At 49.1% G+C, this 14,652-nt stretch overlaps 1 protein-coding gene and 2 long non-coding RNA genes across 3 annotated transcripts in view; 2 read left to right on the forward strand and 1 right to left on the reverse strand.

Annotated features, from left to right (window-relative positions):
* The window catches only part of LOC309527466, a 98,118-nt gene extending 87,462 nt beyond the window's left edge, over positions 1 to 10,656 (reverse strand). Inside the window, exon 1 of the long non-coding RNA XR_014217246.1 lies at positions 10,566 to 10,656. This is a non-coding gene — a long non-coding RNA (uncharacterized lncRNA). The remainder of the gene's footprint in view (positions 1 to 10,565) is intronic.
* Positions 1 to 12,319, forward strand: part of LOC309527443 — a 74,418-nt gene extending 62,099 nt beyond the window's left edge. Inside the window, exon 3 of the long non-coding RNA XR_014217219.1 lies at positions 10,609 to 12,319. This is a non-coding gene — a long non-coding RNA (uncharacterized lncRNA). The remainder of the gene's footprint in view (positions 1 to 10,608) is intronic.
* On the forward strand, positions 432 to 12,319 carry LOC309527341 (uncharacterized protein). Its single transcript, XM_082214119.1, has 4 exons — positions 432 to 578; positions 2,133 to 3,098; positions 5,558 to 5,684; positions 9,071 to 12,319. The coding sequence occupies exons 2-4, from the start codon at positions 2,304 to 2,306 to the stop codon at positions 9,955 to 9,957; spliced, it is 1,809 nt and encodes a 602-aa protein (XP_082070245.1). The 5' UTR covers positions 432 to 578; positions 2,133 to 2,303; the 3' UTR covers positions 9,958 to 12,319.
* Positions 12,320 to 14,652: the final 2,333 nt, after the last annotated feature.

A 14,652-nucleotide genomic window follows, 5' to 3' on the forward strand; every position in this document is an offset into this window, starting at 1 on the left:
TGAGTGGAATTTATATTTTAAAATTGTATATATTTGCATATATGGAATTTATATTTAAAAAATTGTATGTATTTGTATATATACAAAATATTGTGTGTGTATGTGTCTTATCTATCTATCTGTATGTATGTATGTATGTATAATTATACATATACATTCAAACCTATATATAGTTTATATAAAATAGATACTAACCAGGAAGGGTTATCATATGCCTTTGAAGTCGCTGCGCAACCTGTGGAAGAGGTAGACAAATCGCCTTGACTAGACACCTCTCCCGCTTTGACCTCAGCTGCTCCCTCCTTCCATTCGCTGATTGAACCAGGAAGGAACGCACGCGCTTCCTTTGGCCGCTCGCCGCTCGTCTTTCCCCTGCCTCTCTAGGAAGCGCGTGTCGCTCCCTTTAACCCAAGCGGCGGCGGGGCTTTGAAAGGCTGGATTCTTAGAGAGGCAGGAAATGGGGGAACAGGGGGCTGTCAATAGTGGGAGCAACTTCCTGCCTTGCGTTTCCCCCACCCTCCACGAAATGTTTCTGCAAAAGCGGCTTGTGAATGCTGTTTGCCAGAAGCTGCAGGCAGGTCAGTGGCTGTTGCTAGAGCGCGTGAAAAGTGCATTTGAAAGTGGGTTTGCTGGTGGGGGGAGAGGAGGGGCCGGGTCTTTCTTGGGAGAGGGGGGCAGGTTCAAAAGAATTATAGAATCCTAGAGTTGGAAGGGACCCTGAGCATCATCTAGTCCCACCCCCAGACCCTCCAACGTTTTTCCTATGAAAATCATTCCATAATGATAATTTTACTATTTAATTTAATTTTACTATTTACTACACATCTGACTGGGTTGCCCCAGCTACTCTGGACAGCTTCCAACATACATAAAAACATAAAAGCATTTAAAAAAAAAAAAACCTTCCCTATACAGGATCGCCTTCAGATGGCTCAGGGGTCGGATAGCTCCATACCCTCCAATGTTTCTCCAATTAAAATAGGGATGTCCTAAGAAAAAGTGGGACATCAAATCCAGAAACTGGGACGGCTTCTCTAAATCAGGGATGTTCCTGGAAAATAGGGACACTTGGAATTGAAGAATATGCCATTGCCCCTTACAGGGATCAAACCTGCAACCTGCTGATGGAGAGGATACAGATTGCTGGTGGAGAGGGGCTGGTGGAGAGGGGAGACGGTGGAGTTGCTGGTGGAGAGGAGAGAGGGTGACTGGCCTGGTGGAGAGGGGAGACGGTGACTGGCCCAAGATCACCCAGCGAGCTTCATGACTGAGCGGGGATTTGAACCCTGATCTCCCAGTTCCGAGTCCAGCATTCTAACCATTACGCCACCCTGGCTCTCCAGTGAAATGTTGCCAGCCTTTAATTCTGTGTACCCCAAAGAGAAAGCCATTCCTCAGAATCACTCAGTTCTGTGCACGCATCTGCACATCCTTCCTCAAGGCCATTTGTCTTCTTCTTCTGAGGCGATCCCTCGTAGCCGAGTAAGATTGTCTTTCATGAACCCAGTTTTAACAGTGAGTCCGTAAGTGGCTGTGGAGGCCATTCTGGATCCACACCTTTGGTAAAGGCTGTTCTCCAATTGGAGTGCTCACAGGCCAGTGTTTCCCAGTTATCAGTGCTTATACATTCGTACCTCGGACTTCGAATGCCTTTGGCTCCCAAACGCCGCAAACCCAGAAGTGAGTGTTCCGGTTTGCAAACGTTCTTTGGAACCCAAGCATTCAATGTGGGTTCTGTGGGTTCCGATTGGCTGCCGTGCCTTGGTTTCCAAACATTTTGGAAGTCAAACGTACTTCCGGAACGGATTCCGGATACAGAGGTACCACTGTACAGGGTTACATACGCTTCAGGTTACAGAAACTTGAGGTTACAGACTCCGCTAACCCAGAAATAGTACCTTGGGTTAAGAACTTTGCTTCAGGAGGAGAACAGAAATCACATGGTGGCAGCGGCAGGCCCCATTAGCTAAAGTGCTTCAGGTTAAGAACAGTTTCAGGTTAAGAACGGACCTCCGGAACGAATTAAGTACGTAACCAGAGGTACCACTGTGCTAGATTTTTTAAAAATTTGCTTTGAGAGTGTCTTTAAACCTCTTTTGCTGTCTCATGGTTGTTTGTCTCTTTCCCTTCAGGGTGAGTGGTTTGTCATCCACCTGCTTCTGAATGACCTTTCTGCGGTCCGGGGATGAGGCATCTCTGAAGGAGCCCTTCTGAACCCCCTTTTGCGTCGACACAGCAGCTCTGGTTCCCAGCGGCGTTGCGGGACGTGGGCAAGAGGCCTCGGGCTAAGCCTGGGAGGCGGGATGGCGGTGGAGCAAGCAGATAGGTCTCCTTCCCTGACTCTCCAGCTGCAGGCTGAGCCGGATGAAAGTAAGGACCCAGAGATGAAGATGGAGCCAGAGGTGCTTCAGGGCCTCAAAGAGGCAACAGGGGCAGGAGACAGCTCGCCAGACTCCCAGTCAGCGGCCAGCGGGGTCCCCAAACGCTGGGAAGAGCTGCAGCATGTTAAGCAGGAGCCAGGTGAGGGTCTGCCGTCGCTCCGCTGGGAAGCCCAGTGGCAGGAATTCCTGAAGGCGGTGCAGACCCCTCACTCTGGCAAGGGCGACCCACAGGTGCCAGAAGCCGTGCCGTGGGGTGAAGACAAGAACGCCCTGTCCCGCTGCGAGAGGGCAGAGGCCATCAGCCAGGGGACTCAAGAACAGAGCCAGGATGGGGTCCTTCCTTTCAACAGAGCAGCCCAGCAGGCTGATGGGAGGGAGGGCGCCACTGGCGATGTTGGACCAGCGATAAAGATGGAGGACTCTGCCAGCGGAGAGGCCCAGCGTCGGCTTTTCAGGCAGCTCTGCTACCGGGACGCCCAGGGCCCTCGCGAGGTCTACGGGCTCCTGAGGGAGCTTTGCCATCAGTGGCTGAGGCCAGAGAAGCACACCAAGGAGCAGATTCTGGATCTGGTGATCCTGGAGCAGTTCCTGGCTGTCCTGCCCTCGGAAATGGGGAGCTGGGTGAAGGAGCGAGGCTCGGAGAGCTGCGTCCAGGCCCTGGCTCTGGCAGAGGAATTCCTCCTCAGGCACCAGGAGGCGGAGAAAGCGGGACAGCAGGTGAGAGGGCCTCATCCTGGGATTTCCCCCTGAGGTGGTTGTGGCGCAAATGTCTGAGTGTCACACCTTAAAAAGGGTGGAGACCAAGGGTGGGGAGCCTCAGGCACAGGGGCCAAATGCAGGCGTCTCTCTGGCCCTCAGGACCCTTCTCAGGCCATGCCCTTTGTTGACCATCAGTTCTTCTGGATGTTTAGCTGAAATCTCCTTTCTTGTAACTTGAGGCCATGTGTTCAAGTCCTACCTTCCAGAGCACAAGCTTACTCCATCTTCCTTGTGACAACCTTTATTAGAAGATAGCTATCCTAATTCTCCTCTTTTCCTTTTTTTATAATAATTGTTTGATTTTAGAAATTATAAACTTAAAACAAAGTCAATTATAAAAAAAGCCATGTAAAGAGATTACTCTGAATCTCAGGACTTTCCCCCCATCCCCTCCATGGGGTCCTAATATCAATATTTACAACTGCATATTAGTCCGTTATCCACATCTTTTATCCATCTAAATTGTCCATAGTTTCTGTTACTTTACAAGTGTGGTTAAAATCACGTAAACAGCCTTGATTCCCTCCCTCCCCACGCAAAGAATTCTGGGAACTGTAGTTTGTTCCGGATGCTGAGAGTGCAGGCGGTTCTCATATTCTTACACGGCTAGAAATGGAACACTGGACATTGCTGCGATGTCCCACCCATCCATCAGACTTAGACCTTATCTCTGGTCTGATCCCATTCCTCACCGCTTCTGTCGTTATGTGAAATAGTGTCTGGACTAGGGTTACCAGATGTCCCCATTTTCTGGGGCAGTCCCCAGATTTTCTGGGGCAGTCCCCAGACAAATTCCATCCGCGGAATGTCCCTTGATTTCATCTAATGTCCCCGGGAAACGCAGCAGCGGCAGTTTCAGCAGCCCAGGCCAGTCGGCTCTGGCTGGCTTCAGGAGCTGCTCGGAAGTCCCCATACGATGGTGATGCAGGGGCTGTAAGATGCATCTTCCGGGCTACCTCCACCTTCCCTGAGCCCAGCAACTAAGCTGAGAAGGGTATCAGAGCAGCCTCCCATCTCCTTGTTGTTGTCGTTTAGTCGTGTCCGACTCTTCGTGACCCCATGGACCAGAGCATGCCAGGCACTCCTGTCTTCCACTGCCTCCCGCAGTTTGGTCAAACTCATGCAGGTAGATTCAAGAACACTGTCCAACCATCTTGTCCTCTGCCGTCCCCTTCTCCTTGCGCCCTCCATCTTTCCCAACATCAGGGTCTTTTCCAGGGAGTCTTCTCTTCTCATGAGGTGGCCAAAGTCTTGGAGCAGGGGTCAGCAACCCGCGGCTCCGGAGCCGCATGTGGCTCTTTTACACCTTTGCCGTGGCTCCGGGGCGGATACTAGCGAGGGGAGGAGGCGCATTGTGGGCCCGACACTCCCCACTGTTTTAAATGTTGCAATGGTTTTGCGGCTCCCAGGTTTTTTCCTTTGGTCCAAGTGGCTCTTTTTGTCTTAAAGGTTGCAGACCCCTGTCTTGGAGCCTCAGCTTCAGGATCTGTCCTTCCAGTGAGCACTCAGGGCTGATTTCCTTAAGAATGGAGAGGTTTGATCTTCTTGCAGTCCATGGGACTCTCAAGAGTCTCCTCCATCACCATACAGTGGTGCCTCGCAAGACGAAAAGAATCCGTTCTGTGATTCTCTTCGTCTAGCGGTTTTTTCATCTTGCGAAGCAAACCCATTGAAGGATTAGCGCTATTAGCAGCTTTTAGCGGCTTTTAGCGGCTTATCTGCTGATCGGATCAGCTAATAAGCGGCTTAGCGGCTTAGAAAAAGGGGGGGGAGGGAAAAAAACTAGCAGGAACTCGCAAGACATTGTCGTCTTGCGAAGCAAGCCCATAGGAAATTCGTTTTGCGAAGCACCTCCAAAACGGAAAACTCTTTCGTCTAGCGAGTTTTCCGTCTTGCGAGGCATTCGTCTTGCGGGGCACCGCTGTAATTCAAAAGCATCAATTTCCCAACTCCTACTTGCATGCAAGCAGGAGCGGGGCGGGGATCTCTCAGTTAGGCAGCAGGAAGCCTCCCTTCCCAGCTGAGGGATCCCTGTTCCCTCCTGCTAGCACGCAAGTAGGAATGGGATTGGGGCTGGTCCGATGGGATGGGAGGCATCGTGCTGCCTGAGCCTCCACCTTGTATGCCAGACCCACTGCGCACTGCTTCCCCACCCCCACCACCGAAGAACGTACAACTTAGGGGCTGCCCAGGCTCATGGAGAAAGGAGATAGAAGCCTCAGAGGAAGGGGAAACATGGCGGTTGAGGTCAAGGCGGCGGACGCCCCTCTGCCAGCCCACCGCCATCGCTGCAGTAGCAACACCCCAAATGTGTAGTATGTATATATGTATAGGGTCCCCAGATTCATTGAAAAAAATCTGGTAACCTTAGTCTGGACCACTTTGTTTCTTGACTAAAACGTTGACGGGTATTTCAGGTGCCAGGGGCCTTCCAAGAGGCTGCTGTGACCTTCGCTGGAAATGTGGAGGCATCGCCGAAAACAACCCAGAGGCAGCTTGGTGGGGAGTTCAAGCGGGAAAATGAGGGGGTCTCCAGCGTGCTGGGTAAGGGCTCACCCCCCCGCCGTGAATTGTCGTTTCAAGTAGGTATAATGCCCTGACGCAGGGAATCACCAACATGGGGTGCTCGGCCCCTTCTGTGACACCCATGAAAGGTCTCAGTAGAGAAACCCCTCAAAAATCCACAATCCACAACAGACTTGTTTCTTCTTCCTGCTCAGTTCCTGTTTGCATTGACTTAGCCATTCCTACATTGAAATGCCCCCGAAACTGGCTTTAGGGAAGTTTTTAATGTTTGATGTTTTATCGTGTTTTTAATATTCTGTTGGGACGTGGGTCAGCAGAAGGTCAGCAGTTCAAATCCCCGCGACGGGGTGAGCGCCTGTTGCTCAGTCCCTGCTCCTGCCCACCTAGCAGTTCGAAAGCACATCAAAGTGCAAGTAGATAAATAGGTACCACTCCGGCGGGAAGGTAAACAGCGTTTCCGTGCGTTGCTCTGGTTCCCTAGAAGCGGCTTAGTCATGCTGGTCACATGACCCAGAAGCTGTATGCCAGCTCCCTCGGCCAATAAAGTGAGATGAGCATCGCAGCCCCAGAGTTGGTTACGACTGGACCTAATGGTCAGGGGTCCCTTTACCTTTTTAATATTCTGTTGGGAGCCACCCAGAGTGGCTGGGGGGGGGGCTGGCCAGATGGACGGGGTATAAGTAATGAAAAATTACTATTACTATTACAGTGGTACCTTGGGTTAAGAACTTAACTCGTTCTGGAGGTCCGTTCTTAACCTGAAACTGTTCTTAACCTGAGGTACCACTTTAGCTAATGGGGTCTGTCATGTAGTGTAGTTTCACCCTGGGCCAACAGGGGGATATTGTATATAGTTTTCACTCAGGTCTGTAGATAGTTTTCACTCAGGTCCGCGGCAGTTATTTTAGGCGGGAACTCTGGGCTGTTGTGGTTACAATGTTGACAGCCGGCTGCCTATAAATACAGGCCGGCTGAGCTGTTCGCAGTCAGTTCTGTTCCAGCTTACCTTAATAAAGAGCTACTTGAAGGAATCGCTGTGCCGGCTGCTATGTCAACCCACAACTTAATACTGGCGACGAAGGTGGGATAGATGGACATCAGAGCACAGCCAGATGCGGCCAGCCTCTGAACTGAGCTGAATCACAGAGCGAAATCACTGAGCGAAATCACTGAGCGAAATCACTGGGCAGAACCAATTCAGAGCTGTCTGTTCTGGCTAGAGCACTGTGTTCCATCCATCGCCCTTCACGCCGGCATCGGAATCATGGCTTCACTTGTGCCTCTACCGCCGCTTGCGCCAGCCTCTGAATCATGGGACTCCTACCTCGCTCGGTTCGACTGCTACCTCCAAGCCAACGAGCTGACGCAAGTATCACAGGAGCGTAAGCGGGGCCTATTCCTCAGCGTCTGTGGGCCTGAGGTGTTTGAGACGGCCTGAGCATTGGTTGCGCCTGAAGCAGTCCAGGCAACACCGTGGGACACGATCCAAGAGAAGCTCCGCAACCACTACGCACCAAAGCCGTCCAAGATTGCTGCCCATCATGCGTTCTACCACCGGAACCAGGCAGAGGGGGAGTCAATCAACAACTACACCACCGCCCTGCGACAGGCTGCAATGCACTGTGAGTTCCGAGACTTAGACGATGCCCTGATGGATCGAATCGTCTGCGGGGTCCGGGACATCCATCTGCAACGGCGTCTCCTAGCCAAGCCAGACCTCACGCTACAGAAAGCCATTGAGGAGGCTGTGGCCTCAGAAGCTGCTGAACGCTCCGCCCAGGAGATCCGCAAGTCCAGCAGCCCGCGTCTTGCTAGGGAGCCAGTTCCGGTGCATCATGAAGAGGCCAGCAGTGATGAGGCATCCTCCAGTGAAAACTATATACAATATCCCCCTGTTGGCCCAGGGTGAAACTACACTACATAACAGGGTCTCCTGCTGTCGCTGCGCTGCCGCCACGCGATTTCTGTTCTCATCCTGAAGCAAAGTTCTTAACCCAAGGTACTATTTCTGGGTTAGCGGAGTCTGTAACCTGAAGCGTTAGTAACCTGATGCATCTGTAACCTGAAGCGTCTGTAATCCGAGGTACTACTGTACTACTACTACTACTACTCCTCTTGCTGCTGCTACTACTTCTATTACTATTATTTCATTGGTGGTCAGGATTAGACACTCTCCTTCCCTTCTGCCCTGAACCGAGGAAAGCATTTCTCTTCGTGTATGTGCTGAGACATGTCCTCATTCCTGGGATTTATTTTTTTAAATAGAAAACTCTGGCACTTTGAGAGTTAAACAGAAAAAAGACTTATTTCCCAGAAATGTTTCAGGAGTTGGAAATCTACAAAGAACTAGCAAACTGTATACATTGAACTCTGCAGGTGTCGCAGGCTTTTCAATAAGATGGCGAATGCTCAGCTGAAATTTACGACTTTCCAAAATATTTAGTAGAAAAGCTGCCTTGTCTCTTTGACAAAAGCAGAATCAACTGCTAAAAGTTTATGGAATCACTGGGTTGGAGATAGCTTTTTGGCTCCACGAAGCTGATTGGCCTCGAAGATGAAATTTAACAGGTGGGTGGGGACACCCCCTGTCAATCACCTGATGTCGCAATAACATCAGATGGAAGATGCCACTAAAACAAAGTGTTTTCCCTCCCTCCTTCATTTTAAGCGGGGCGTTCTGATGCAAACACCATCCTGTTTCACATCTGGTCTAACCCCACCCCCCAGTCTGGGTGAAAGAACATGATTTGCAAATGAGAGGTTCTTTCTGCAGCTTAACTTCTTGCATCCCTAACTCATGGGATCATAGAATTGTAGCATTGGAAAGGATTTTGAGTGTCATCTGGCCCAAACACTCGCAATGCAGGAATCTCAGCTAAAGCATCCATGACAGATGGCCTTCTAAAAACCTCCAATGAAGCAGGTTGATGATATTATTTATTTATTTATTTATTTATTTATTTATACATACATACATACCCCTCCCATCTGGCTGGGTTTCTCCAGCCACTCTGGGTGGCTTCCAACAGAATATTAAAATACAATAGTCTATTATAAAAGCTTCCCTAAACAGGGCTGCCTTCAGATGTCTTCTAAAAGTCTGATAGTTGTTGTTCTCTTTGAAATCGGGTGGGAGGGCATTCCACAGGGCAGGTGCCACTACCGAGAAGGCCCTCTGCCTGGTTCCCTGTAACTTAGCTTCTCGCAGGGAGGGAACTGCCAGAAGGCCCTTGGCGCTGGACCTCAGTGTCCGGGCAGAACAATGGGGGTGGAGGTATACTGGGCTGAGGCCGTTTAGGACTTTAAAGGTCAGCGCCAACACTTTGAATTGTGCTCGGAAACGTACTGGGAGCCAGGGTTAGTTGCTCCAGTTCATTCCTAAAAATCTCCTTTCGTTATTTCAGCAGGTGACAGGGACCAGTGTGCTACTGGTGGAGAACTATTCTGGGTCCCGCAAGGAAGAGCGATGGGTCAGGAGCTGGAGGAAAAAGATGGAAGCCAAGGAAAGTCAGATAAGCTTCGGAGCCATGAGATGTGGAGAGACAAATTTCTCCCTTGCCTGGAGGACGGCGACGTCTGCGAAATGTCAGCCCAGCAGGGTGCTCTCAAAAGGAAGAAGCGCGTCAGAAGCGCGGTGAGCGAGAAGCTTCTCCGAGACGAATCGAACCTCCGTGGAATCCACACGGGGGAGAAACCGCACGACTGCTCGGTCTGCGGGAAGATATTCCGCAGGCGCTCGGACCTCAACAGCCACCAGCGAACCCACACGGGAGAAAAGCCTTACGTTTGCCTGAACTGCGGGAAGAGGTTCAACCGGAGCACGAACCTTATTTCACACAAGAGAATCCACACGGGGGAGAAGCCCTATAAATGCTCGGACTGCGGGAAAAACTTCTGCCACAAATCCGGCCTGATCAGGCACCGGAGGACCCACACGGGGGAGAAGCCGTACGCCTGTTCTGAGTGCGGGAAGAGCTTCAGCCAGAGGCAACATCTCATCACCCACCAGCGGAACCACACGGGAGAGAAACCGTTCACGTGCTCCGAGTGCGGGAAGAGCTTCAACCAGAGCCAGCACCTTACCACACACCAGAGAAACCACACCGGGGAGAAACCCTTCGAATGCTCCCAGTGCGGCAAACGCTTTTGCGACAAGTCCACCCTTTTTAGACACCAGAGAAGCCACATTGGGAAGAAACCCTTCAAATGCTCCAAATGCGAAGAGAGCTTCTACCGGAGCAAGCATCTTATCAGACATCAGAGAATCCATCTTGAACCTTCGGCGGTCTAATTTCGTGGGGGTTTTTCCCCCTCCTAAGTTAATGTATATAAACAGTGTTTGTTCCTTGTTTTTTGCTGTCCGCAAATCATGTTTCGAAGGCATTGGGGATACCGTATTTTTCGCTCCATAAGATGCACTTTTTTCTTCCTAAAAAGTAAGGGGAAATGTCTGTGCGTCTTATGGAGCGAATGTGTGGTCCCTAGAGCCGAATTGCCCAGGGGCAAAATGCAGATCATGGTTTTTTGAGACAGAGAGAGAGAGGGAAGTGGGTGTTCAATCAAAGCCACTGATCGGCAAGCGATCGGGAGCGAGATAAGGGACACTAGCAATAAAGGAGGCTGCCTGCGAGGGGGGAGGTAATGACAGCAAACTTGCAAGGAGAGGAGACAGGAAGACTAAAGCAATGAGGATAGAATTTAGAAGAAAAGGAGGAGCAGAAAACTGCTCCAGCTGAGGAAAAGACACTTAAGGCAAACAAGAGGGAAGGGGGTGTTGAAAGGAAACAGCTGATCAGTAAGCCATCGGGAAGGGAGATAAGGGACACTAGCAATAAAGGAGGCTGCCTGGGAAGGGGAGGTAAAAGCCCATGGATCCTCAGGATTTTTACATTGGATCACCCCAAATTCACCATCAGATCACATAGCATGTCCATGGCTACAGCCTGCACCAAAAAAATCACACACCCACTGTTTCCTGGGGTTGCAATGGTGCAAAAATGTGGTTACAAAGCACGGATCCTCATGGATCCTCAGGATTTTTGCAGTGGGCTACTCCAGACTCACTGTCAAATCACATGTCTGTGGCCACAGCATGAACCACAAAAATCATACATCCGCTGTTTCGTTCGGAATATTTTTTTTTTCTTGTTTTCCTCTAAAAACTAGGTGCTTCTTATGGAGCGGAAAATACGGTAATTACTGCCTTCAGACAGATGGGTGGGGTACAAATAAAAAAAATTACCATCATCATCATCACCACTCGATAGTCCTCTCCTCCGTGAATTTGTCTTTTTTAAAATCAGTGGCTGTTGGTGCTTCTTGTGGCAGTGAGTTCCACAGTTTAACTGTGAGATACTTTTCTTTTGTCCAACGTTCGGCATCATTGGATGTCTGGCATTATGGGAGTGTGAGAAGCATGTTATCAGTGTTCCCCACGGCTTGCGTTTCCTTTTGCGTGCTACGCATTCGTTTCCCCTCCTCAAAATAAAATAAATGTGACAAGCAGCCCATAAGATGGACCACGCATAATTTTATAAAGTTCTGCCTCGTTGCCTCTTTCTCACATTTCCCTCTAAACCAAAAAAATTCCCAAATGTTGAAACCTCTCCGCATGTGGAAGATGTTCCGACTTTGGCTGGTGTTTTCTGAAACTCTTCCCAACTCTATGATACCCTTTTGGGAGGGTGGGGACCGCATGGGCAGAGCAGTGTTGTTAGCAGAAATATGAATCACCCCACACTTAGTCCTTTTACAATTTCTCTGTTTGTTGGAAGCTGCCTTAAAGGTAAAGGGACCCCTGACTATTAGGTCCAGTCGTGACCGACTCTGGAGTTGCGGTGCTCATCTCGCTTTATTGGCTGAGGGAGCCAGCGTACAGCTTCTGGGTCATGTGGCCAGCATGACTAAGCCGCTTCTGGCAAACCAGAGCAGCGCACGGAAATGCCGTTTACCTTCCTGCCAGAGTGGTACCTATTTATCTACTTGCACTTTGACGTGCTTTTGAACTGCTAGGTGGGCAGGAGCAGGGACTGAGGAACGGGAGCTCACCCCGTCACGGGGATTCGAACCACCGACCTTCTCATCGGCAAGTCCTGGGCTCTGTGGTTTAACCCACAGCGCCACCCGCATCCCTTCTAGGAAGCTGCCTCACACCAGGTCAAATTATCCGGCCGTCTAGCCCAGCAGTGGTGAGTGTCTGAAAATATTTTGGATCTCAGACAGAAAAAGGTCTTTCCCCTCCTCCTGCTCCCTGGTCTTTTTAAACGGGGTTTGAACCTAAGACCTCATGAGGCGGGTGTTCTGCCACCAAGCTACAAATCCTACAGTATTTGAATATCCTGATATCTACCCTCCCACTGTCTCCCCCCAACCCTAAAATCCCACTCTGTAAAGACTGCTTTTCCCACTTGGTTCCTGACATCGTCTGTTCAGATGTGAAACGCAGCCAGATGGGCGGGGAACAAAAGAATAAATAAATAAATAAATTGATAATTCCTCATCCAACACAATTAACCTTCCTCCCCTGTCCAGCCACCGCCGGTATGAAATTGTGTCATTTTTTTCTTTTTCTAAATCATTTTTATTGATTTTCCAATAAAAGCAGCCAATCAAGATATCCGAATCATAATCCAATTAAAGATAATAAACTAAAATTTAAAAAACAACTAAATTATAGTCCAAATTGTAATTATTAATTTTTACGGGCTCCCCACAGTCTGGACTGCTGAAGCATATCTCCAGATCTTCCTTCCTGCCTCTTCTCGTTGCTTTCATATTTCCCGCCTTCTGATCTTAAAGCTTTAAAGTTCTCCGTCCCTGGCTATGCGATTCTCAGTCATGACAAAAACCATATATCCTTTCATCCATCGAATACAGCTTTATTTGTAAATATATATTTTTTCGTGTCTTCATTTTTTCATATCGGTTTCTATTAAGGGTTTTCAACATAAAACACAATGAAAGCCAAATTAATCAAAAGAACTAGGAAAGAAGCAATAATAAGGAAAAGAAGGAAACAAAGAAGTAGAAAAAGAGAAGACGAAAAAGCTGTGTGTGTGTGTGTGTGTGTGTGTGTGTGTGTGTGTGTGTGTAATTCCACAAGATCCTAATTTTATCTTAACCCCCTGAGGGATGACAACCAAGATCATCAAAGGTCTAAACCTTATGAGGAATGGTTGAAGGAGCTGGGTAGGTTTAGCCTTGAAAAGGGGAGGCCGAGAATAGGCAAGATAGCCAATTTCAAATTTTGAAAAAATAAATTTCAAAAAACAAGCAGAGGGCCTTCTCGGTAGTGGCGCCCTCCCTGTGGAACGCCCTTCCTTCAGCTGTCAAGGAGATAAAAGAATTACACAACATTTAGAAGACACCTGAAGGCAGGCTTGTGTAGGGAGGTTTTTAAGGCTTGAAGTTTGTTTTTGTTTTGTTTTTTATTATGTTTTTAGTTATTCTGTAAGCTGCCCATAGTGGTCATGTGAAAGATGGAACAAACTTGTTTTCTCCTGTTTTGGAGGGCAAGACTGAAACCAATGTTTTTTTAGCCCAAGACAACAGCTCTCCGGAGGGAAGCAGGTGGCGCTGTGGGTTAAACCACAGAGCCTAGGACTTGCCGATCAGAAGGTCGGCGGTTCGAATCCCCATTATGGGGTGAGCTCCCGTTGCTCGGTCCCTGCTCCTGCCAACCTAGCAGTTCGAAAGCATGACAAAGTGCAAGTAGATAAATAGGTACCGTTCCGGCGGGAAGGTAAACGGCGGGAAGGTAAAGTTTCTGTGCGCTGCTCTGGTTCGCCAGAAGCAGCTTAGTCATGCTGACCACATGACCCAGAAGCAGTATGCCGGCTCCCTCGGCCAGTAAAGCGAGATGAGCACCGCAACCCCAGAATCGGCCACGACTGGACCTAATGGTCAGGGGCCCCTTTACCTTTAACAGCTCTCCAGGACCTCAGAGAGGGTGTCTTTCCCAGCCCTACTTGCGAGACAACAGGATTTGAACCTAGGACCTTCCACATGAAAAATGTGCTCTCCCACTAAGCTACTGCCTCTTCCTCTAAAAATAAAGCAAGATTCTAGTCCTCATTTTTGTTGTTTAGTCATTTAGTCGTGTCCAACTCTTCGTGACCCCCTGGACCAGAGCACGCCAGGCACTTCTGTCTTCCATTGTCTCCCGCAGTTTGGTCAAACTCATGCTGGTAGCTTCGAGAACACTGTCCAACCATCTCGTCCTCTGTCGTCCCCTTCTCCTTGTGCCCTCAATCTTTCCCAACATCAGGGTCTTTTCCAGGGAGTCTTCTCTTCTCATGAGGTGGCCAAAGTATTGGGAGCCTCAGCTTCACGATCTGTCCTTCCAGTGAGCACTCAGGGCTGATTTCCTTCAGAATGGAGAGGTTTGATCTTCTTGCAGTCCATGGGACTCTCAAGAGTCTCCTCCAGCACCATAATTCAAAAGCATCAATTCTTCGGCGATCAGCCTTCTTGATGGTCCAGCTCTCACTTCCATACATCACTACTAGGAAAACCATGGCTTTAACTATACGGACCTTTGTTGACAAGGTGATGTCTCTGCTTTTTAAGATGCTGTCTAGGTTTGTCATTGTCTAGTCCTCAGCTGATTTAAAAATGAATGTAGGAAGGTGTCTCAGGACATTGCTCCATCCAGCAACTAGCAGAGGCTCCTCAGGGTTTCGTTAAGAGACTGTTTTGTGACGGATGCTGGGAACTGTAGTTTTGTGCTGGGACAAACTACAATTCCCAGGATTTATTTGGGGAAAGCCATGTGCTTTGAATGTGGTTTGTATCCAAGCCCAGGAAACAGGAACAAGCACAATGCATCAAGCTGTAGCATTGCAATGATAGTGAACCATGGTGGACATGTCCAGAGATTTAAAAAAAATTGGGATATGATTCATGAAGAGATTTTAAAAATGGATAAAAGTATCGTATACCAAAAGGGCAGAAGCATTTCTATTAGGAATTTTGAATAAGGACATTC

The sequence above is a fragment of the Podarcis vaucheri genome (genome assembly GCF_965113315.1).
Source record: "Podarcis vaucheri genome assembly, chromosome: 2".
Lineage (NCBI taxonomy): Eukaryota > Metazoa > Chordata > Lepidosauria > Squamata > Lacertidae > Podarcis > Podarcis vaucheri.